Here is a 25,088-nt window from a genome sequence, read left to right as displayed (position 1 = left end):
TGCACATGGGATCCTATTCCCTAGTTGTTACAACACATATTAAGCATTCCAGCTTCTCTAATGATAATTTGCTATTATATTTGGCTATATTACTACACAATACAATATACTGCGACAGCAATATATATTGGTTTGGCTGTACAAATTATAAAAGTAATCATATTACCAAAATGAGGAAATACAAAGTTTTTAAATTTTTGTCCACATTTCGCTAATAAATCACTTCAGTTGCATGGAAATTCTGAAACCTGTCTTTCAAAATTTTCAGCTCGTGGACATATTAAAAAATTCCAAATTGCATACAAAAAGCTACAGAAAAAACAAATTAAGACCCCATCACTGAACCCTTATCATTATTGTACATAAAAATTAAAAAGAAACTGTTTAGAGTCTTTGAGATGCCACAACTTTCTTCAAGTTTTGTTCCCTCTTTTGTCTCATTCAACCATTTAATTAATATTATTCACATCACTCCAAATTTCACAAACAGACACCATATTGTCCAACAGCCACTCTCAATCCCACTGTATCATCATCATAACCTAATCCCATTTCTTTAATTTCTTAGCTCCCTAATATTTTACTTAATTATATATATAACCTAATCAACTAATACACTCACTCAACAAACCCTAATTTTTTCTTCTCTCTTTATACTTTACATTAATATGAGTACTACTACAACTCTCTCTGAAGCTTATAGAGAACATCCTCTTCATCCTCATCATATCATCCCAATAGACTTCAACTCTGTTTGCTCCTTGCCTGAATCACATAAGTGGCCTAAATTCGATGATCTCTACGATAACAAGATATCGGTACCCGTTATCGACCTTAGAGACCCTAGAGTAGCACAACTAATAGGTCGTGCATGTGAGAAATGGGGTGTGTTTCAGCTTATTTACCATGGCATTCCATTGAATGTTTTGAAGGATGCCGAGTCTGAGGCTCGGCGTCTGTTCTCTCTGCCATCGAGACAGAAGTTGAAGGCCTTACGTGCTCCCGCTGGGGCTACTGGTTATGGAATTGCTCGGATTACTCCATTTTTTGATAAGTATATGTGGCATGAAGGCTTCACTATCATGGGTACTTCCATACATGATCATGCTAAGCAACTTTGGCCTCATAATCATGCAAAGTTTTGGTGAGTAATCCATGCACATACATGCACGTTAACAATTTCAATAACGGAAAAGTTAAAAAGATAAATTGAAGCTACTCATTAATGATGCATATATATGTGTACTTATTGTTTTCTTTTGAAGCAAAGTTTCTTTTCACGCATTAAAGTTTTATACATCGTTTTGTAACTATGGGTAATAAGCTCAAGCCTGTATTTACAAAATGCGGACGTTCGCTCCTTCGAATTATTATACTATTTTGACTTGTCAATAATTTGCTGCGCATGCATTCGAGGGTATATATATATATATATACATATTTCTTTTCTTTGGCGAATTGATTTCTTTTGGTCGTTTCTACTAATCTTTTTCTTTAATATTATTGTTGAGCTTTTATCTATTACCTTGAGCATTTTGGAAAAGCGGTTTCCTTATGGTTAAAATATGGCTTTTTGTTGATATTGACAGTGATGTCATGGAAACTTATCAGAAGAAAATGAACATTCTGGCAGATCAACTCACACAACTCATTTTTAAATCATTGGACATATCAGAAGAACAAGCAGAAGAAATGAACTGGGTTGGTTCAAGCTCTGCTTTACAACTGAACTCTTACCCTTCATGCCCAGAACCAAATCGAGCAGTGGGTCTAGCTCCACACACAGACACATCCCTAATAACAATTCTTCATGAAAATTCCATAGCAGGGCTTCAAATTTTCAAGCAAGAAGTTGGATGGGTCTCAGTGAAGCCTGTTGATGGTGCCCTAGTTGTGAACGTTGGTGATCTTTTTCATATTCTATCAAATGCTCGATTCCCTAATGTTCTTCATCGTGTGTCTGTGAATCAAAAGCGGCAAAGGCTGTCACTTGCTTACTTTTACAACCCGCCCACTGATTCTACTGTTGTTCCTATTGTTAAATCAGGTCAAGTTGCTAGGTATCGGCCTGTGACTGTGAAGGAGTTCATTAGCTTGAAGGCTAAGAGCCCTGAAAAAGCACTTTCTTGTATCAAAACTTAATAATGGATAAGGATCCTCTCCTTGTTTTTTCTCTCTCCTAATTTCTTCTTGTTAAATAAGTTGTTAAGATTAAATTTTAAATTTTGATGTTGACAATCGAACCGACTTTTTTTTTTCACTTTATTTATAATTAGGCTGATTTTTTTTAATTAGATTTAAAAACAAGAAAAAATTATGAGAGAAAAAAAAAAAAAAACTAAGAGTGAATCCCCATTCATTTAATATATATGATAATCATCTATTCCCAATTGAGAGAAAAAAAACTTCTCTTGAGCATGTTATGCATGTTCCTTTGCTTAGGGTATGACCGAGTAGCTTTTTAGTAGTTTTAATTGGCAAAAGCTTTCTAATAGCTTTACTTGGCTAATTAAATATTTATTGAGAGAGTTTTATCATTTTAATGGTCCTACCTGACTCGAATGTGGATTAGTTCAAATTTAATGTGATCTTCGAATACCAGATGATTTAATACACAAAAAAAAATAAAATAAGAGACTAGAAAATGAATTAGATTTTGTCCATCCCTTACCTTGAAAAAAAAAATTAATAATTTGCTCACAAATTAATACGATATTATCATTTACTGTGCCTATGATAGATTTGGATTAATTTTCTTTAGTAAAAAAGTTTTAAACCATCCGCGTTATTTAACGCTTCTTATATGGTTTTGAAGTTATAAATTATAAAAATTGGATTAGAATTAAACATGTTCCCTGCTAGTTTGTAGGTGGAAGATAAAAATCTAAGTTATTTAATAATAAAATTAATTTAAATGGTCCTAATAAATATCTAATGTAAATATTATAGACACTGATTGTACAATCCATTTTAGTAAATTAGAAAGAAAAAAAAAAAGGACGAGATTAGGACGGGCTCTCAGTTGTTGTCATGACAGACGTCAGATAAGAGGGGACAAAAACAAGACGATTGCTTGATTTATATCATTGTGATTTATGATAATTGATAAGCACTCAGGTCAAAACACCAGGCCAGAATGGCTACGTGGCGTCCTTTGATTGGATTTCGTCTATTACGTGCTGTGCCAGCTCACATGATATGGGTGGCTGGAGATGGTAAAGACAAAAAGTTACGTACACTGGTAGCAATTTGCTAGATTTGGAAGTACTACAGAATCTTGAAAATTTCATGGTTTTGTCCAAATTTCGGTACATATCATTGTTTATCTCAGTAAAGACATTTCCACCCCTTTATTTGTATAATTACACCCCAATCCCACCCCCTTGTTTATATAAATACACCCCAACTTGAAATCCATCTATATAATGCCAAATTTATCCTCAGCATAGCAAGTTTCTTCCTTGTTTTACACTGGTGTTTTGTTTCCAAGTTTGAAAAAGAAGCAACGCATCCGTGCAAACGAAAGTTTCCAGCGGACCAAAATAAGCTTTATGAAACTTGATTAATTGGGTAGCTCTGGTTCTAACCATGAATGAATTAAATGAGGAGATGTCCAAAATGCAGTGATGGGTGGGCAAAGAAATCAGAGCAGATTTCAATTAGTTAAAGAAATAGTTCAAAAGACTGCTGAACATGGACCGATTGACGGATAGAAGTTGCTTGCAGGTTCTATAGACTCTTAAAAATTTTTAATGACCTCAAAAAAAAAAATTATACTCCATGTGATCCACCCGCATCCATAGATTCCAATTTTCGGCTTCAATTTTCCATATGTTATAATTGATTTTATGGATCAAATAGTTTCCTTTGATGCATGCCAATGAATTTTTGTAGACTTGAAATTAAGGTATGCACCCCAATTCAGTTAAGGAATTTCAGTAAACTTATAATTCAAAAAAGAATGATACAGTTATTTGAGGTTAAAATTGTAATTACAACCAAAAGAAAAAAAGGGGAGCTATTACACGAGGGATCCCTTGAGTTTATCAATATGCTACAAATATGACAAAAATAAGAAGTCCATCATTTAACCCCCTTAAATCTCGAAGAATACAAAAGAATCCTCGTTTTAAAATCTCATGTGCAGAAACATGAAAGCATGTGGATACCAAATCCAATCATTATGTGAGCACTTCAAATAACTTTTTGAGCCAGAACAGAGACCTTTTGGTACTTTATCAAATATGGTGGTCCAAGAGTGTGATATGTGTATGCAAACAAAAATGCCAGCATTACTTCATTATCTGAAAAGAAGAGTGAAGAATCATACTTGATATTCAAATAGAAGATATGTTTTCTTTCCTGAATAATGACAAGAGATCCTCCAAGGAATAAGACGAGCATTGTTGTCGAAAAACTAAGTTGAACAATGAAATCCAGCTTTGTTTATTATTTAAATTTTGAGCTAGCAGTGATCACATGACATTTTGATTCATGACAACTATACAAATGAAGACAAAAGAACATTAAACTCAAGGAAAAGCTAAAAAATATGTTAGAAAATGAAAAAGAAAGGGAATTTTTTCATACACAGCAATTTGGAAGGTCAATCATCACTCCTTGATTCAACAGGTACACAATCTACACGAGGCATCGGTGATGCTCAAGTATCTTACTCCACATGGGACAGCAGTGTTTCTAAACAGAGCTTTGGCTCCGAAGTCTCTCGTTCTTTGCACACTGTTCCTGAAAATTGCACAGCGTCAATTTTTAGAATCAGAACGTTGATATCAACCAGGAATAATGGGAACACTCAAGCCAGTTTTTCAGTCAACAATGTTTGATTTCTAAGATTAAATGACTAATTTACACTAACAATTTTTTTTTTTTTATATGTCCCAGAAATTGCTCGGTGTATCTTATCAGGATCAGTTCACCAATAGCCTCCTTCAAATCCATAACAGTTAAAAATAATCTTAGATTCGGAATTTTGATAGACTATGCTCTGTTTTTATTACTATAAGTAAACTCATTAGAAATTAGTTTACAATCATGTTTGCAGCAATTACCTGAAAGGCTTTTAAGAGAGAATGGCAACGTCTCTGCTCGGCAATAGCTGCAGCATGCCTCTCTCTAATCACATCACAAGTCTTCTGCTCTGCTCTCAATCCAACCTGTACCTTCTCCAGCTTCTGTACAATGAATGAAAACGTAATTACCCCAACAATAATCCAAAAGGCACCTTCTCTGGACAGAAATTTAAGAGAAAATGAAGTAAACCAACTAATTTGAGCTAGTCAATTATACTCTATGGGTTAAAAATAAGATAAGAGAAATAAAATGCTAAAGTTCCTGGACATCTTCAATGCAGAAAAGAAGAGAGGGGAATGAGACATCTCTGATTTCCTCAGCCGGAAAAAGAGAATGATGTTTATACATAATTTAAGTTTTACAGAGCTTAGTAAGAAAGAAATTGAATAATATTCCTTATCCTCAATTTTTATATGATAAAAGGTGAAAACTACCTGTTGGCTGCCCTTTGCAATTTTCTCCATGGAATCAATTAGCTTCATGCGACCAGCAGTGCTGATAATGGCATCTTGAAACTACATAAATTAGACGTAAAACATGTCAGCAGAGGCAAGAATTATTGGTCACAGACTAAATCGTACACAATATGACAGATTCAATAAATTATTTAAGATGGCATCAACTAGTTACTAATGACCTCCAAAATGGAATATCATATACAAGATCATGATCAGAAGAGCATGGCATCATAGATGCATCTCCTAGCAGAGGTACATCATGAATAAGTAACAATGGATCACAAACAAGGGGAAAAACTTCAATATCCAAAATAATTTGATAATTACCTGTGAACTTATAGAATTCAACAAAGAAGTTTCCTTTAACATCAACTCTTTGATCTCCAAAAGAGCATTATAGGTAGCATAGTATTTCTGGGTTTGACGATGTTTTTCCTGTATATTTTAGAGAAAAGCAAATACTTTTGTCACAAGTAGATATCAAATAAGCAACAGATAACCAATCAAAGAATTTTGCATTCATGACCTGAATATGAGCATACAGTTCTGAAAACCTGCGTTCATACCTGCAAAATCCCAAATTAACTGGCTCATTCCACAATATGCAGAAGCTTGAAAAGGAGTCACACAAACAATTAGATCAAGATATGAGGTGTATATCCATGTGTGTTCCAAAGCAATTGCGAGTAATCCTAAGGTCTAAAAGAATTTTAGAGAACATCTACAAAACCAATTGTGTGCATTATTGTACCGTATATTCAATTGATATGTTCCAAGAGAACGATTTGAATTCCACTTTGAATAATCAATGTGATATTTCATAAGTACTAAATTTCAACCCAACAAAATCCAAGTGAGTTACAGAATTTATTCCTATTACTTGTTTGTTGCCTTCTAAAGTTAAAGACTGATGTCACTACTACAAAAGAATTTCATTTAGGCTTAAGAAATGCTAATCTCAACAAGCAATGTGTAAAGAAAGGAACATACTGGATGAGTTCTGAATGGGATGGCACTTCACCAAGTTGTCGCTTCACCAATACAATTTCCCTAAGTCTAGCTGCGAGTTCCTACCACAAAAATACACTACATTTTAGTTTAGAAATCAACTATCATAACTCATGATCAAAACAAGTATTCGGTATACACTCCTAAGTTTTACCCGTCAGCTAATATTTAACAATTAAGCACCAATCATTAAAAGCCACGGCACCTCAATAGCTATATATATATATATATATGTAAACTTACCATCTTGGCTAAATCCAGTTTCTCAAGTGATTCACTTAAATGATCGGAGAGAGAATTGCAGCTGGTATCCCCAGCTGCCAATTTGCTATTTAATTCAGTGATGTCAGCTTCCAATTCAGCACGTCTCGCATTGATATTAGACTGTAATTCAGATTCTTGCCTCTCCACAGCCTAAAAATATATCAAGACCCAATTATGAATGCTGATTTTATTTATAAAAAAAAAATGGAAAAGAAAGAAAGAAAAGAAATGGCAAATAAAAATATATTATATATATATTTTTAAAGAAAAAAGACCTTTAGTGATTCCATTGCCGATATCAATGTCTCCACTTGGTTATTAACACCTGCCTTGTCGATTCTATCTCGTAGACTTTGAAGTGGAGTTTCTAAATCAAGAATTTGAATCTGTGAAGCTTCAAATTCCATTGATGTAAAAGCTTCTCTGATAAGCTTTTGAGCTTCAAATTTGCAGGCCGAAATATCGTGTCCCCAAATCAAGAAGATTGGAAATCAGTAATGGGCTTTCGACGTTGCCAAAATTTTTTAGTACTGATTGGGCCTAAGTTGGGCCCTCCTTGAGTCCAATTTAGCTGCCCTATGAAACGATCTTTTCATGGAATAAGAACCATTCATATTTTAATTGTGATTATGATGACTTTTTAACTTTTATACTAATTTTTGTATCTCTAATTATCATTTGTTAAACGTCGTAGGTAGACGGGGTTCATACCAAGAAAATAACCTAAGAATATATTTTTTATATTGAAATTGAGGCATAAAATCGTGTACTTAGAAAAAGAACAAATATTAGCACCTATTTTTGACTTTCATAAATATGGCCATTTCATGTGTAGAGTTGTTCACTGTCTTGTTAATGCTTGCCAAGGAACTTGTTGGCTCCATACTTGATCAAAGGCAGACAAGATAATGAACAAAGTCAGAATGGAAGCACATTGTAGCCCTCTTATCATTAATATGTTCGCCGAAAGTCCTCTAGCTTGCCTCACAATGGATGGTGCAAAAAGAAAATTCCAAGAAACTGGTCGTAACTATCATGGTTTAAAAGCCAGAATATGTGTGTCTTTTTTGACGATTTCGCAAAACAACAAACAAGAACATATCCTGTTCATCATCACGAATTAAATGGAAAAAACATGCCTGTCATGATCATTCCCTTCTCGATCACCTATGACGGGAGGAGAATATTTGACTTCTTTGATGTTTCAATTTTGTTTGTTCGTGTGTGCTAATGGAACTGTTTCAATTTCAGCTCAATCCTAATGGATTGGTTTTCTTTAAATTTTGTAATCAGTTGTAACTCTGTTTGGACTACTCATGGAATGAGCACTAGCAAGCCATTAAGTAAATGTAAACGTGGAATGATTATTCTATGGTAGGGTAAAAATAAATTAGTAAATTCGGTTGAGTTTTCATAATAAATTGGAAGTATTTATCAAACACTTTCACATCATTTTTAAGTACGGACGTCCTTATTTTATTTAATACAAATATATTGTTAAGTTGTACAGTACAATAGAATTAATTATTTTTTTAATGTACTATAAAACCATGCGGTTTAATAGTGTGTCTGCATTGATTTTATTAAGCCGCACAGTTTAACAGCGTATCGGCTTAAAAAAAAATGAGGGCGCCCGCACAAGAGAAAGACTATTTATATATATATATATATATATATATATATGAAGTTGGTTTTGAATTTGAGCATGTGGACTATTTTGTTTGTTTTTTCTTTACAATTAGCCCAATAATCTAATCTTATATACTTCAAATTGCATGTAACCTTAAATCTACAGTAAATTCAGAAATCCTAGATTTTTCTATATATTCATATTAAATGTGTTAATTAAAAAAACAGACAAACAACACAATATAAATATCTTAAAATAAATCATATAGTTCAAACTTAAGATTAAAAAACAACCAATCCCTAAGATATATAAACTTTAAAAAAAACACTCAATTAATTATCTGGACCCCCGATTTTCTAATTTGAACACAACAAAAAGAAACCATTATCAAAGTCACTCTACAACGGATAGTTTATATAATTGACATCCCAACATCCCCTAATATGTGTTTAATTGGTCAAATGCCAGCATATATCTCAAGAGCGTCATCGCTAATGTTGTTGACAAAGTAAGCCATAAATTCTGAAAACTTGAATGGTCGGTACACAAGAGGATGGTCATCGTCAACAAGTTCATTTGGCACTTCAGTGGCTACTCCTTCCTTTGGCATTGAAAATGACCCAAATGAATACCGCTCCTTGTTCCCACTCATCATCACCCTATGCTTTGGTGCTTTCAGCCTTCCATTGCTCCATGCCTAACACCATTTCAATAGCAACCCACAAAAATTAGGGCAAACTTTTACTCTAATATTATAAAATTTCACATGTTATAGTTCTATGCATTTATCATTAGCAGAATCAGAATCTTTGATGTGGGGTCATTTTTTTTTTTTAATAAATACATCTATTCGAGGTAAAAAGAATTTGAATTCAGTGCCAAACTAAGCTAGTAATGTACTGTTCAGATCTAATCATATATAATCTCTTATTCAATAACTATCAATCCTAAATTAAAAAATTATAGAAAGCTCAGTAGAAACAAAAATATGCAATATCTACTAATTAATTAATGCGAAAATATTATCAGTTAATAACTAATTAAAATGGTGAGAGAGCATTTTTACCTTGAGTGTGTCCCCAACTATGACTACGGAGGCGTTATCAGGAACCCCGACAGGAACATAAACACCATCTTTGTTAAGAATCTCAAGACCTTGGACATTATTTTCGCAGAGAATTGAGAGAACATTTTTGTCTGTGTGAGGAATTAGACCAACGGCTGATTCATTGTTAGGAGGAACCTTATATTTCATCAAACGAAACAAAGTAATGCTTCCTTGTATGTGTGGAACATACAACTTTCCTGTACCAAAGCTCTCGAAAACCATCTTCAGGATTGTGTAGTTCAGTTCTAACATCTTTGAGGTCACTGACTTGAGAGTTTCACTATCACGACAACAAAAGGGGAAAAAATTAAATCAAACACATTGTCATTTCAAGGAACTGATTCTATGTCTGTTTGCAGTTTTCCTGCAAGAACATGTGCAGTTTGAGGTAGAACAATCATTCTATACTGGCACATGCATTAACTACATTTTGGTTTTAAGGATAAGACTAATAAATAAGGCATTGATAGCTACTGAAGGCACTCAGTAGCAGCCAGGGGGAGGCGAAACTATATTGAGGCCTGGGTTCTAACCAATCCTCCAAGCTGGGAAAAATAAAAATCCATAAAAAAAAATAAAGGTTTTAATTTGATATTTGAAATTTTGTCCGACTCCATCAACTTTGCAGCTTTCTGTATTATACGAACATTTTTTTTTTGGGTGTGTGTATATGAGTGCATGTTAACGTTAGCTACGGATCAAATAAATCGACAACAAAAAACATGTAAAAGATTATGAGAAAAGAAATTATGAAGGCTCATTAAAAAGAAGAAAAAAAAAAAATCACCAGAAGCTGGGGTTGCCTTGAGGCCACATGAGGTTGGTAAAAGCTTGAGCAGTAGTATCAACGTCAATGCCCGGCTCATTGTCGATGCCAAAGCTCTGATGCAGAGGAACAGCGGGGCTCTCGCCCATGTAGCTTCGATAAGGCTTAGAGCTAGCATACTTGCTCTTGGTCTCTTCCGGGAGATCAAATAAAGCATTCATGGCCTTGAACATATCTTCACGTAGGCTTTTTGGAATCTTGTCGTGATACATCACAAAGAAACCATGAGTCTCTAATGCATCTCTAACTTGGCCACACATTTCTCTCCATCTTTCGTCGGTGAAGTCGTCTAGAACTTCGCCGGAGAAATCAAGAAATGGTATTTCATCTTGAACCTCGTCAGTGCCCATCTCTCTTCTTCAATTTTGCAAGCTTATCAATGGGGGATGTTGCTCAACTTATAAAAAAGAGCTAATTTGATTATTTTAGCATATATAGCTAGTGATATGGACACCTCTGTGTGACTTGGCAATTGCTATTAATTACGTACTCCTTATTTAGAAGGAAATATATTATACTGAAACTCCTCATTCCTTAATTAGATGGGTAATTGTGGTGAGAATCCTTATACATATATCAACCAATCTAAAGAATAATACAAGTCTTTAGTCTTTTTATCTCTTTATGTAACTTCTTGTTTTTTTTGTTTTTTTTTTTTGTTTAATCTCTTTATAATTGTATAGTATGTGTTTGATTCAAATATATGTAATAAAGTATTTTTTAACTTTTCTATAGTAACGGTCGGGCATTTATGTAGGCGTTGGTAGAGTGGTTACAACTTACAAACGCATTTACCATCGACGCCTTTCGCGAAATATGAAGAAACAAACATTTTCCTTTTAAGGGTTGTGTGCAGAAAGCGTACCAAAGCAATAATGAGTTGGGTTGTTTCCTTGTGTATGTTTGAAAGCACTTAAAATAGTGAAGAGTCCAGCTGCAGCCCTTACATATTATGCACTCATGTCTATACCTATTGATTCGGCAAATTTTAACTTCACCTCTATAGACTATAGTGAATTTTTAGTCCCCTAGGGCATAGGCCTAGTATTATTAATTATTAATCCAAAAGCTTCACACATGGGTGCATTATGCTAGACCAATAAAATCATATCATGTGTATATCGAAAGTCGATTCGTAATAATTTTATTAGATGAGCGTACGTATTTACACTCATTCAGTGTATAAAATGTGTTTTCTGCGTATAAACACATGTAATAATACGTTGTAAAATACTTTTTAAGAATTATATTAATTTCTTTACATATGTTTTAAAAACTTTTTTTGTTTTTAAGTATTGCCCCAACGAAGACAAATTTCTTCATCATCCATGTAAACCGATCGAATTGAAACTTCAGAACTCTTACACACCCGACAGGAAATTTCAACAATAATTAAAAAAAAAAACTGGCACTAGCTCGCTTGTTTTTATTAAGAACATATAAATGTTAGCATTACAGGCCATTCTTTTACCAACCAAACAAGTAAGAACATACCCTAATGAATGAGTAAAATCATGGCTTGCTATCATCTTTTAACTTGAGCACAGCACAAAAAGGGACTCACACACACACACACACACACACACACACACACACATACATTACCAGGTTAGATAGGCTTCTTAATCTTAAGCAAGTGCAAATGGGATGTCTATTTAGGGAGCTGAGCTTATTTATTTATAGAATGAAACGTTTTTGTTCGGATGGGGAAAGATAATGACAATGAATGAATGAATCTATGAATCTATGTGGTAGCATCATCAGCGATTGCATTACAAATGCACAAATTAAATTCAGATGGGACATGTACCAAGAATTGCTATGATAGAAATAGCAAAGTCGGCAACCCACATGGTACAATGCGCACAATCGAACCCTAATATATAACATAGCTATTTTAATTTGGGACAATTGATTAATTTCCTTATGAGTTGGTTCCAACCCACCATGTGATTATGATCCCCAAATTTGTAGATGATTGCAGAGATAAATTTTTTGAAAGTACTTTCAACACGAAAGATTTAATAAAGAAACCAAGAAAGATAAAAATAAATAAATAAATAAATAAAGTATCTTGGCAACTCTTCTCAATTTGTTTCTTTCCAATTTGATCAAGCCCCATATTTGATTCACAATTTAGCCATGGCAATTAAACTGGCAGCTTGTAGCAGTTCAATGCAAAGAGAAGAAAAATGAAACCTGCTTTCATTTATTTGGTTTCTAAAAGATTTTTTTTTTTGGGGGGGGGGGGGGGGGGGGGGGGGATGGGAATCGTATATAAGAATGGGAAAATTTTTGGTGGTCCTTTGTTAGCAAATTTGTGATTGGTAAATTGGCTCTCTGATGCAATATGATATGATATATGTGTGAAGAGAACCCAACAAAAATTTTGAGCTGCCATAATGATCATGTGGACCAAAAGCACATGTAAAATCAATATCAAGAGTAGGAATTTTTGCTTTATCGGCCTATCCGATTTTATGATGCAGAAGTCAGAAGAAATAAGCCTATGAGGCTAATGTTTAGACTCCTTTTTATTGTTGGTCGTGATTTAATGTTGGAATCGTAGACAGCAATGTGTTTTCTGCGAATGCTTTAGCCGCGTGAAAAGATTAATTAGCCAAATGGCTCCATCAGTGAGAAAACAGCGATGTGCTTGAGGATATGATTGAGTGAGACTTGTATGAGTAACAAAGGAAACATGTCAGTCATACAATAAAAAAATTATTTGTATATTTATTTTAAAAAACTATCATACAAGTAATGGTTATATTAAATTTAATTACACACGTCATACATACATCAATTGGTTGTAATACATTAGAGATATTTTAGAATTTCTCTTGTATAGAAAATATAGAATACATCATAAGAACCATGTCAGTCATACAACAAGCAAATCATGCTATGACATTTGTGCATTTATTTTGAAAAACTATCATGCAAGTGGTGGTTATATTAAATTTAATTAGACATGTAATACGTGCATTAATTAGTTGTAATACATCAAAGGTATTCTAAAATTTCTCAACGAGAGAAAATTTAAAATACATCAAAGATAATATATCAATTATACAACAAACAAATCATGCTATGACATGTGCATTTATTTTGAAAAACTATCATACAAATAGTAGTTATATTAAATTCAATTACACATGTCATGCAAGCATCAATTGATTATAATACATCAGAAATATTCTTGAGTGGAAGCTGAAAACTTTAGATGCAGGGCCACATGTAATTGTATACACTTAAGATAAATTTTATTTTAAATAGAAATTTATTAACATCTTTAAAGACAAAATAATTTAAATATTCATTAAAATCTATTAATATGTTCATCTTTTAATAACTAAAAGTACACAAAATATTTCACTCATTAAAAGAAATATATATATATATAGACAAGTTCAAATATATTTTAAACTAATTAGTATTTATTAAATTATCATGATACGTATACTTTCATTTTTATGTTAAAGCTTTTAGGGTAAATAGTCTAAATCACTTCTAAAATGTTATATCTTTCAGTCTTATCTAAGCACCGGCACCCACTTAAGTCCCTTTGTTCTCACTGAAGTCAACACACACAGTTTCAACTCCCAACTCAAAAATGAAATAGGAGCTTCGTAGTTGCCTCAGGCTTTAATATCATTAACATTCACGACATTATGCAACAGTGAGAACGACAGGGAACATACAAATCTTTCATACTGAGTACAAACGTTTTACGACCATGTCTTCATCAGAAGTTTCCAAGTCGACAGTACATTGTGATACAAGAGGAATACAACAGCATACAAGGTTAGTTAGTGACTAAGGGGTTACAGGGGGAGCTGAAATCTAAGTGAATTAAGAGCACAAACTGGGATCAGGCAACCAAAAAATACACAACTACAAGCATGAAATAGAAAGAAGGAAAAAGCTACTAGTAGTAGTGGTACACGAATAGTACATTGGGATACAAGCTTGTTTTACTTCCATAGCTTGACAAACTTATCATGACTGGCTGAAGCAACATATCCTGTCTCTGTTGATACTGCTAAGGCAGCAATCAGTCCTTCATGAGCTGTCAGAGTCATGGTCTTATTCTCACTCATGTTCCATAGTTCCAAAGACTGCAATAGTATCCACAATTGCATGTTAGATGAAGATCCTGAACTGGCATGGCAACATGATCATCAAATATTGATAAATACCAAACAACGATACAGGTAACTTGCCTGATAACAGCCAATCACCAGCAATGACGGATATGTAGGATGGAAAACACAGGAGTGGAACTTGTTCCCATTACAGCTCAACTCATGAACACATTCCCCTTCACTTCCAGATCCAACTGTCCAAACTCTTACAGAGTCCTCACTGACAGATGCTAGCAACTCACCAGAAGGATCCCAACACACAGAATCGATTGGTTTAGTATGTCCCTGTAATTACATATGCAACAGTCACCAACAATCAGTAGATGGAGAACAGAGCAAGTAAAATCAAACATTTACAAGTTAATAGAAGAATCTTTGATGCGATGATGCTCAAAAAGAACACAAGCACAAAATGGTGTTTCTGGGATCTCAGTAAAGCACTAAATGTCAACTAACCTGCAATGAAAGACGACAGGCTTGAGTCTCCGCATCCAGTATAGAGACAACATTCTCTGCAGCTGCGGCAAGATACCTTCCAAGATGGGGCTGGAATCTCATCTGAGCCGTACCACCCTAATCCACAAAAAATGTTGGCATTTATAAACAAGCTATCTGAGATTTGGATATCACCCGCATCCAATTTATCCCAAAGACAAGGCCTATTCATTGCATTCACACACCAACAGCAAAAACTTTCTACCTTGAAAACTCTTGTGCAGCTACCATTGTTAATACTCCAATAGCGTATTTCACCATCCCCATCACAAGAGCAGATGAGATCATCTTTATTTGGGTGGAAATCCAGAGACATAACAGAAGCAGAATGTCCCATAAAGGTACGAAGTGAATAGCCAGGCTGCAGAGAAAGTCATGAATAATGGTGCATAGTATTTAACATGCCAGAAGAACATCAACAAAATGATGAAAGAACATGTAAATTGATGCACTCTAATCCAACCAACGTTACTTGATTTTCAAAAATTAATGAACATTTTAATCCATCCAGCCCACTCCACCCTACACGCATTCAGAAAAAAATAATAATTTTGAAGACTGTGGTTCCACTGCCACTAAAAGCCAGGGAAAACAAAAACGAAACTTACTCATATAATTTGATGTTTACCTCAACTAAACAACAATGATGAAGAAAACATATTCCAAAAGAAATTCAGAAACAAAATAAGACATATATGCATCATAACAAAAAGAAATATAAGAAGCCAAGAAGGAAACTGTGTCCACTAACGTTGTCAGCGTCCCAAACTCTGACAGTCTTGTCAAATGAAGATGTTGCAAGCCGTGGCATGCTTGGACTGAAACGAACATCAGTAATCAACGAAGAATGCTCTTCAAGGTTTGTTTTCGACTTTAACGTATCCGTGTGCCACAGTACAGCCTGCAACCCGGAACCAACAGAAATATTTTTCTGCGTTATCTTCTTTTACTCCACAGCACATATTTAGTGCTGTTACCACTAAAGATTCATTCATTTAAAAATATATAAATCTGGGCTCTAGGCACTGACCTTTTTGTCATGGCCACCAGTAGCAAGCAACTTCCCATCTGAAGAAAAGTGACAGCAGATAACTTTGCTTGTGCTTGCTCTAACAGAATTTGCTTCCTTAAATGAGAACCCTGGAGTCAAGCAGAAGGTCAGCTTAGAAAATCATAAAACATCAAAAAGGCAATCTTCAAATAAAAATGTTGATATTTCACTCTTTCTTCAATTGATTTATTCACTGGGACAGTCCTACATGACATTTCCAGTAACCGACGTCTAAACTAACAGATTCAAGTACCCATGCAAAACAAACAAGCATCAACGAAGAAATAATGCTTATTCGAATGTATGGGAAATCTCAAGAAAATTAGCAACACTATGAGTCTATGACAACAGGGTAACATGAATAATTTCAAAGATATGCGTATCTAGAATAGGATTCTGCGTGTATATTAAAAGGCATCAGCTCAAAGAAAAAGAAGAAGAATTTACAACATGTTTCACAAGAAGATTCCTAATTCTGATCAGACTCAAGAATACCAGCCAAAATACAATTAAATGCTGTATAAGAAGAAAAATTCTGTGAATAAACAATTAATTGTGAGCAGCTCATAGAAGTCACCACAAAGAATCAGCAAAGCATTTAGTCATGTTCAAGGAACCAATGCTACATAAACTTGAGCATATCACAAAAGCTGTAGACGGAAAGTTTTGGGAGATTCCTCACAAAATAAGCAGCAAAATATTTTTTTAAAAAAGGGCGTATTTCTAACCTTGGCTGACATCCATACCACGACCACCAGCATCTCTGGGGTCTGTATCATCATGTGATAGAAAAGACTCGACATTGTCATCAAGGGACCCATCCTCCACCAAACGATCCATATCAGCCCGCAATTCAAGATCTTTATCATCCCACTGCCAAAATGGAATGCCAAGGAGAATTTATGCATGGAGTTTAAGTGCTTCAACCTATACAACAAGTTAAAATATGCACTCACCAACTGATTTGATGGTGATGTAAGAGTGCCAGCTCCATCGGTGCCAAACATCATCAAAGGCTTGGAAGTAGTACCACTATGAGGCAAAGCCGGCATCGAAATCACATCTCCAGGAGTGTGAGTTGATGGTGTTGAGGGAGCTGAACTTGGGGACGGTCCTGCAGTATTTGCAGTCCCTGAGCTATTGGCAGGACCTGAAGAGGACACCGGCTGTTTTCTCTTTCTTCCAGTCTGGTTTTTTGAAACCTTAAAATGCATGAAGAGAAACCATATTAGAAACCTTCCCTAGATTTTCATTGGATATACATCAAAAGAGGAATGATCATATCACTAACCACCTCAGAGTTCTGCAATATAACTAACCAACCCCTATCCACTTGAAAATGGAAAAATAGTAGTTACGCTTAACATCCAGTAACACTCAGCAGTTTCATTATTTCACTTTGCACTAGATAAATTTCAAACACTGCTTTAGGTAATTATTAACATTCAAGTTAACGTGAAGAAGGCATCACAACCACTTCTAAACTGAGGAAATGAATATTTAAGAGAATGTCAATATGCACTAGAAATATCAGAGCAGGCTGGTCTTTGAAATATTGAACAATGCATCATGCTAGACATTTGCTTGAGCAACAGTCAAGCGACGGGAAAGAAGGGAGGAAGGAAGGAATAGCGCATAACTAAAAAGAAAAAGAAACAAAAAAGTAAACCTATGCAGACTTATATGTAAGCCTATATAAACTTACATGTAAGACATTGAATTCCAATTCGATTTAAAAAGGTCTCCGTAATAATTATGCACCACAACATAATGCTTATTTGCGGACAGGAGATAAAACCAAGGACATGGCCATAACTTCAAATATGGAAATATTAGAGGTAACCATAAAAGGACGGACCTGGTCATTTCCTCGAAAGGAGTTTGACATGCTACCATCAAGTGTCACGCTGCCAGCAGGGCCCATTTTATCCTGTTGGTGAAGATTGTGATTTGAACTCTGTGATTGCTGGTTTGAAAGTGTGTGCTGCTGTGGGTTACTGTTCTGCTGCTGCTGCTGTTGTTGTTGCTGCTGTTGTTGATGCATCTGAGCCATTTTCAACTACATGCAAGCAAAGCCTTTTAGACTCCAAGGACACATATAAATGCTTATGAAAGATTACTCGACAATCAAATTAACACCTTGATTAGCATATCTGTATCTCCACGAGGCAGAAGGTGGCCACCAGCAGGTAAAGGTGAGCCAACATTGGAAACCACATCACCAACAGAATTTGAGAGGCCATCCTTTCCAAGACTCATACTCCGATTATTCAAAAGCATTCTAAATCTTCTACTTTCATCACTAGCAGAAGGTGATGTCAAATTTTGCTGTGCAAGAAGAAGTTGCTGGTGTTGCGGTGTCAGCATTTGAATTTGATGAAACGGCTGAGGAGCCTGTATGAAAGGCTTCTGTTGCTGAAGTAGCCCAGACCTCAGCGGTTCTAATCCCTGACAAAGAAGCCAAAAATTAAAAAAATATCAGAAAACTGAAAAACAAAAGCAACAATGTTTTACTGAGAACTTAAAAGAGCATATAATTCAGACCAAGAGATAAGCTTATCTGGGAATATGCAATAAAACCAAAAAAATAATAACTTCAAAAGCCAATAGTATAAAGACAGAAATAGTTGCACTAGAGAAATCTTACTGTGAGTGGCCATCCTTTTAAAGTTAAATTGTTACCACCTTGATTTGACCCTGCAACAACTTCACATAAGCTACAGGCACATCTGCGAAATACCAATTACAGTACCCAAGAAATTGCAAAGAAAATTCCCATAATTTCTTGACAATGCAAGGCATGTGCACCAGAAGAATAATTGCACTCATGTCAAAATTAAGTACCATTATATGCATGATAACCATATCCTAAAATGCCAATGGAAGATGATAACAATGGAATGAGCAGAAAAGGCTCAAAGCATACCAGGAATTCCCATTAATGATCCTTCGGGCCCTGCTGCTCTGGGATTCAATACTGGATTAATCTCACTCTTTATATCCTAAATACAGATAGAATTCAGAAAACATGCAACAAGAAAAGCTAAAGGTGATAAGACTATTTCCAATTAAATAACTTACTGGTGTGGACCCAGGCAGTTGTTGACTCCGGGCTTGAACCTGCGGAGACATCCCACCAGCTGTACCATGCAATACTTGCCTGAAATTATGTAGTATTTCGCTGATAAGTTTAATGTTGGTAACAGGATCAAGTGTCAGATGCCACAGATATGCCCAATGTAAGTTACTTTGGACTACTGAAGGATACTTCATTTCCCCCTTCTTTTTTTTGTGGCTTTTAAGCATTGGTCAAAATTATAATAGACGCATTGCAATATTAACCACAGATGTTAAGATATTTCTAGCTGTGTGAGGCATTATTGTGTAAATTCGACAACTTTCCTCAAATTTTAAGAGCTGCCCAAAAAGTTCCAAATCATTTTTTGAGCAGAAACACTGTAATCATAAAATTCAAGTAACAAAGGTGAAATCTTAGAGAGAAGCACCCTGAGGGCTGGCCAGTTGCTGCAGCTGACTTTATATAGGAGGCATGATTTGGATCCAAGAGCTGGCCCATATTCTCACCAAATCTTTGCTGTAAAAAGCATTCCAGATGATCAACATCTAGTCAGGAGGGAAAAACACACTTATAAATAATTCATTTTAGTGCACCACCTACTTTCATAGCCGCATCATCCAAAGAATCCCTCAGCACTGGCAGTTTTAATTTTTCCTCATACATCCTTGTAGCCATGGCATTTGCAGTTCCCGGGTTCTGTCGCATGAGAGAGTCATTTCCCAATAGCCCATTTGTATTGCCATTTAGGAGGTGGGCACCATCCCTACGCTGCTGCTGTTGCTGTGGCTGCTGCTGCTGAGGCTGTTGTGGCGGCTGTTGTTGCTGTTGCTGCTGCTGTTGATGTTGCTGTTGGTGCTGCTGCTGCTGCTGCTGTTGAGCATGCCTCTGCAATAGGATCTGTTGCATTTGCAATTGCTGTTGCTGCTGCTGCTGCTGCTGTTGTTGCTGATGTGGCGGCTGTTGGGATTGCTGCTGCTGCTGCTGCTGTTGTTGCTGTTGTTGCTCTCGTGCCTTAATCAATTGTGTCTGTAGTTTTAATAAGACATAAGATTGAAAGAGAAGCCATACAATTGTTCTATACATAAGAACTGGAAGAGAGTCCTAGAGATAGGCATCAATAGATTAGCCTTTTAAGCAACGAGTTTCGCAAAATACACATTATATGACTATGTTGGAATAGAGGTCAAAGGGAAAGGCTAAAAAAATAAAATTCCAAAATCAACACTATCTTCAGAATTTTATTACGTTTGTATCAAAGAAAAATTTTCTTAAAAGAGTTTGCAGGGACGAACCTCGATGTAGGATGCAGCAACCTCCGAATGCTTCTCATTCGTTCTAGCAATGAATATATCCCAAAAAACCGACCACCACTCAAACAGAAAACCCCCAGGTGCATCGATAGCTGGAAACCAATGGATGTTTGAAATAAAAACAGATGAAGATGCTAAAGCATTACAATTGGGGGGTAAAAAAGTGAATAGAGAAGACTGGAACTGGACTACACTTGCCTACAGGATCAGACGATACTTTTCCTTCAGCTTGAAAAGCCTGAGCAGAAGCCTTTAGATCTCTCTTCACTAAATAATCATGGATGTACACATCTAACCTGATGTATTTCAAAATACACCAACATTTGGCATCATTGTGAAGGGAAAGAAAAAAATCTTTACATGAAATAAGAGCTAGCAGAAACCAGTAAGAGTGCCAAAAAAGAAGAAAAACACTACAGACAGTGCATATAGATAAGACTCATCACATAAATACAAGAAAATCAAATGCTATAGCTGAAAAGCAGCAAGCCAGCAATGAAGACAGTTAGAAACCAAAAAAACAGCACGGTAATGAAAATAGAAGATTTTGATACAACAGATGCTACAGAGAAACGAACAAAGAGAAAGCTTTTCCGCTTTATTCCCTGAAATCACTGGACATGTAAGAAAACTAAATGCTACAACTCAGAAAGAAAACAGAAATTCAAGCCAAAAAAAAGAACAGAACAAGTTCTGAACCCTAACATGTCTTACAAGTACATGTTATAAAACAGCTTCAAAGAACATAACTTGAATACAGGACTTATAAGCAGAAGCAAAACCTACAACAACCCACATGCCCAGAACCCAAATCAAGCAAAAAAACCACAGCTAACAGTATTTTGTAAGCTAAAAAATGCACAAAATATTGAAACCCAAATAGAAAATAAAATAAAATAAAAAGAGAAATGAATAGCACTTACATTTTATCAGCTTCCCAGTTGGTTTGAGACATGATGTTGAATCAAACACTTCACACATACAGTTAATAACAATAATGTCAGAATCTCAGGTACTAATTTTGCTCAAGCTATTTTCAACTCTAAAGAAAAATAAAATAAAATAAATTGAAACTTTTACTACAATTTATGAAACAGAGCACTAATAAAATTGGGGGGTAGGGAAAAAAAGAAATAGACGAGGAGGCAGTGCTATAGGGAGAGACTGAATGAGAGAGAAGAATCCAAACTAAGGTCTCTAATTTTAGCAAATGGAAATGTTATATAATAATTGAAATTAATAAGAAAGAGAAAGACTTGATAAAGATACCTACAAAGCCCATAAAAAGAAAAAAAGGGGGTTTAATTGTTTGAGAGCTGTTTATTCCTTCTTTTTATTTTTTTGTTAATTATTGGAAACTTGGCATTTTTTAGTTTTATTTTTCTGTTGGCTTCGGTGGATTGAGTTGCTGTTGCAGATATCATTATAGCTTTGCTGGTTAAATTTACTGAAAAATCCCTTAAACTTTGCTGAATTTTCTTCTCAAGCCAAAAGCTAACGGACAAAATTGTATTCCAAAATTACCACATGGGTTTAAAACTTGATTTAATTACGATAGACTCTAATATTAAAAGTGCCTATGTTGACGTAACGTGAGGGAGTGATTTGTAATTTTATGTGGATTACAATCAGACCTACTACCTTTCTAGATGTGGGGCTCATATTTTGATGAATTCCTATTAAAGCCATTTGTTTGGCAATTATTCTTTTTATGCCCACTTTTATTTCCTAGATTTCATCCATTCCATGCCCTTCCCTGAAATATGATCATATTTGGTAGTAGGTGGGTAGCCAACCTTGATAATTAATCTTCTTCTTTAAATCACCTTAATTGTAGATAATCTTCTTCTTTAAACCACCTTGATAGTAAAATAAGTTCTTTAATTCTCTTTAATTTTTTGGTTTTCCAAATAGAGATAACTTGTTTTTCTAATTTTCCTTATTCTTCATTCTTGCAATTCTAAGTTCCTCATTATTAAATATTATTGCACAAACATCTGCTAAGATGTTACAAAAGTTCAAATTCAAATGTTACCTAAACAAAAATTTAGAGAATATATTTAACTATAATTAACATGATGAAGCATCTCACGTCATTAGCCCGAGAAATTCAAAATTAGTACATAATTTTATGTGGTTCTTATTAACTAGATGTATTTTGTAGAATAAAATCTTGAAGAGTTATTGTTTAAAGTGGACAATATGAAGTTTGTACTTAGACTTATGACAATTTTTTTTTTTTCAAAAGGTAAGTAGGTAATATAGACTAATGCATCACAATGATACTCACGTATCTACTGCGATACAAACTTTTATTTTAACCGACATATATTTGGTACCAGTTATTTTTTTACATCATCAATAATGAAATGATTTTATGGTATTAATGAATCAATAACGCATCATATATTATATTATATTATTTGAGATACAAATTTTGAACCCTAACTTATCACTACACGAATTACCACTGTTATACTATGATTCGTCACACAACACCTATTTGATAAATGAAAATTAAAATATGAGATGATGTTACCATAAATGGGTCAACTCGATTTCATAGACTATTTATTGTACAATTGTACTTGACTTGAGCGGTGGGTAGTTCTGTCCTTTGACTTAAACACACAGATTTGGGCCAATTCCAGAGACTTCTTCATTCTCGCATAGTCTTCGCATAGTCTTCTACACAGAGGTTGCAATTTTGGACTAGTGGTTAATTGCACCTTTTCAGCTTTTAAGATTTGAAAGAGAACGCTCGTAATGACAATTTTGCCCACCTCCTAACGTGCGCTAGTGACAAAATGACGAATTAGGATGCATCATATGGTTTATATTTTACTAACAGGAATCAATTATCAATTGCCTGGGCGCCCGGTCAGAGTGATTGAATTTGGATCAGTAAACCCAAAAGTATCTTGGGCTTTAAGGGATAGTTTGGCCAACATGCCGCTTGTTGGTCTTAAGCCTTTGGGTTGCACAGAATGAAACCCAATTTCCGAGGCTTGGGCCAATTATAGATACAATTCTTCCAAACTCCTATACATATCTTTTCTTTAAATTGCCAACATTACTCAGATATTTATTAGTCATGTTGGGTTATGTTTACAATCAAATTTAGGTAAAATTTGCTCACATTAAAAACAGAGATGTGATTGAAGACTCGAACCCCTGATCGTGTGGAAGTATACCATGAAGTGCGACCATTTTGATAAGCCCTCGTGAGTCATGAGCAAAAGTTTTGCCGGTCATCTTAAAACATTTCATTTATATTTTAAACATTAAGAATTTTAATTTTGAAGCACGTTGTTGTGGGTTATCTTGTTATACCACAACGGAGCAGTATCTCAAAATGGATGAAAACATTGATCTTTAAATTTGAAAGGGGAAAAGGGTGGCCAATAGCCGCTGTTAGGTCATTCTCTAGCTAATAGTATGTTCTGCAAAATAAGGACTGGAAAAAGCTCTTAGAAGAAACAACGACGCATGCAAAAGGGAAAAGAAACAGAACTAAACTTACCCAAATGACCAAGCAAAGATAAAAAGAGTTTTTAAGCTCATATTTGCAGATCAACAAAACGAAGAATAAAGTCAAGATTGATGGGTCTCTCTCTTCCTATAAGATTTCGCCTCGTGTGTTGTCATGAATCAAAGGCCCAAATCACTGCCACAAAAGCAACCTAACTATAAAATCAAGTGGGCCCAAAATAAAATAGAACGTAAGAGGGAATTCTTCTTGCTTCTGGTTTTCTGGCTCCTGCAGGCCTTCTGGCTTCTTGCCCCTGCTTCGTCTGCTCATTGGGGGGACCCTCTGTTTTTTTTTTTTTTTCAAATTTTTTCTTATATCAGATTTCATCACCATCTCATCTCAGCAGATGAGAAAACTACAATACCTAAACCAAGAATTCTAAATAGTGAATTAAATTTTGTCATTTTTCATTGAATCTTTGCATGGGAAGAGATGGCATGCATGCACAACCATCAGTCCTTGATCAGTACATTTTGCATGCCATGTCATGCCAACGTATACTTAGATACGCCCCTGCATCGATCTCTGAGTTCACCGTCCACCTCCACTCTCCATAGGCAGAGCGTGTGCCAACACCCCATCATTATCCACAACCTTTCAGGACTCGTTATAAAATTAAACCTCATTTTTTTCATGAACGGCAAGACACCCTAATAGCAAATCCCCAACCCAACTTGGCAATAATCAGAAGTCGACTGGTAATTAAAATTAAAAATTTACTGGAAACTTATTTATATAATTCCTCTTGTGTTCGCCCCTAAATTTTTAGAGCTCACCCATTAATATTTAAGACGATATATACCTTTAAATCCATACCATAATCTAGATTAGAAATTTCTGCTCGAACCGGGAGATACAGGTTCTCCCAACAAAATAAATTGGTGATATATCTATCCTCTTTTATGTGTATAAAATAAATTAATTAGTCCACCGAAGTAGGAGAAGGTGTAAGAATCATGTATGGAATATCTTACTTCCATTATCGCTATTCAGGGAGTAGATTGCCAGTACTCGTGCTATGGCCTAGACCTCTTAAAATACCCTCTTATATGGGTAGTTTGGGCGTTGAGGGATCTAAATCCTCTATA

General features: G+C 35.1%; 4 protein-coding genes across 7 annotated transcripts; 1 reads left to right on the top strand and 3 right to left on the bottom strand.

The window, feature by feature from the left end:
- The first annotated feature begins 638 nt into the window (after positions 1 to 638).
- On the top strand, positions 639 to 2,230 carry LOC102613372 (gibberellin 3-beta-dioxygenase 1). The gene is made up of 2 exons (XM_006476160.3): positions 639 to 1,144; positions 1,590 to 2,230. The coding sequence occupies exons 1-2, from the start codon at positions 669 to 671 to the stop codon at positions 2,140 to 2,142; spliced, it is 1,029 nt and encodes a 342-aa protein (XP_006476223.1). The 5' UTR covers positions 639 to 668; the 3' UTR covers positions 2,143 to 2,230.
- A 1,695-nt stretch (positions 2,231 to 3,925) lies between these two features.
- LOC102608323 (uncharacterized) lies at positions 3,926 to 7,315 on the bottom strand. Of its 4 annotated transcripts, none has more exons than XR_001507999.3 (9): positions 7,097 to 7,293; positions 6,801 to 6,971; positions 6,540 to 6,619; positions 6,076 to 6,115; positions 5,877 to 5,984; positions 5,526 to 5,606; positions 5,070 to 5,192; positions 4,591 to 4,746; positions 3,926 to 4,304 (listed from the first exon to the last, which is right to left on the bottom strand). XR_001507999.3 is itself a non-coding variant. In XM_015529631.3 (8 exons), exons 1-8 carry the CDS (start codon positions 7,226 to 7,228, stop codon positions 4,699 to 4,701), a joined length of 729 nt encoding a protein of 242 aa, XP_015385117.1. In that variant the 5' UTR covers positions 7,229 to 7,315; the 3' UTR covers positions 4,423 to 4,698. The 4 variants fall into 4 exon arrangements, 2 of the variants coding, with proteins under 2 accessions (XP_015385117.1, XP_006476204.2); XR_001508000.3 differs by lacking the exon at positions 3,926 to 4,304 and adding an exon at positions 4,423 to 4,501; XM_015529631.3 differs by lacking the exon at positions 3,926 to 4,304 and having other exon boundaries at positions 4,423 to 4,746; positions 7,151 to 7,315.
- Positions 7,316 to 8,681: 1,366 nt separating this feature from the next.
- Positions 8,682 to 10,849, bottom strand: LOC102608615 (probable 2-oxoglutarate-dependent dioxygenase AOP1). Its single transcript, XM_006476142.3, has 3 exons — positions 10,347 to 10,849; positions 9,518 to 9,839; positions 8,682 to 9,148 (listed from the first exon to the last, which is right to left on the bottom strand). The coding sequence occupies exons 1-3, from the start codon at positions 10,733 to 10,735 to the stop codon at positions 8,909 to 8,911; spliced, it is 951 nt and encodes a 316-aa protein (XP_006476205.1). The 5' UTR covers positions 10,736 to 10,849; the 3' UTR covers positions 8,682 to 8,908.
- Positions 10,850 to 14,075: 3,226 nt separating this feature from the next.
- On the bottom strand, positions 14,076 to 21,833 carry LOC102608903 (transcriptional corepressor LEUNIG). The gene is made up of 19 exons (XM_006476143.4): positions 21,738 to 21,833; positions 21,392 to 21,439; positions 20,667 to 20,764; positions 20,451 to 20,560; positions 19,759 to 20,184; positions 19,586 to 19,674; positions 19,161 to 19,239; positions 19,006 to 19,081; positions 18,727 to 18,776; positions 18,219 to 18,527; positions 17,938 to 18,138; positions 17,036 to 17,281; positions 16,808 to 16,952; positions 16,059 to 16,168; positions 15,780 to 15,929; positions 15,234 to 15,389; positions 14,990 to 15,106; positions 14,612 to 14,818; positions 14,076 to 14,506 (listed from the first exon to the last, which is right to left on the bottom strand). The coding sequence occupies exons 2-19, from the start codon at positions 21,421 to 21,423 to the stop codon at positions 14,363 to 14,365; spliced, it is 2,745 nt and encodes a 914-aa protein (XP_006476206.2). The 5' UTR covers positions 21,424 to 21,439; positions 21,738 to 21,833; the 3' UTR covers positions 14,076 to 14,362.
- Between the last annotated feature and the right edge of the window lie 3,255 nt (positions 21,834 to 25,088).

This window comes from Citrus sinensis, chromosome 1 (assembly GCF_022201045.2).
Source record: "Citrus sinensis cultivar Valencia sweet orange chromosome 1, DVS_A1.0, whole genome shotgun sequence".
NCBI lineage: Eukaryota > Viridiplantae > Streptophyta > Magnoliopsida > Sapindales > Rutaceae > Citrus > Citrus sinensis.
The sequence above is the reverse complement of the archived record's forward strand: the minus strand, read 5'-3'. Positions and strand labels throughout refer to the sequence as shown.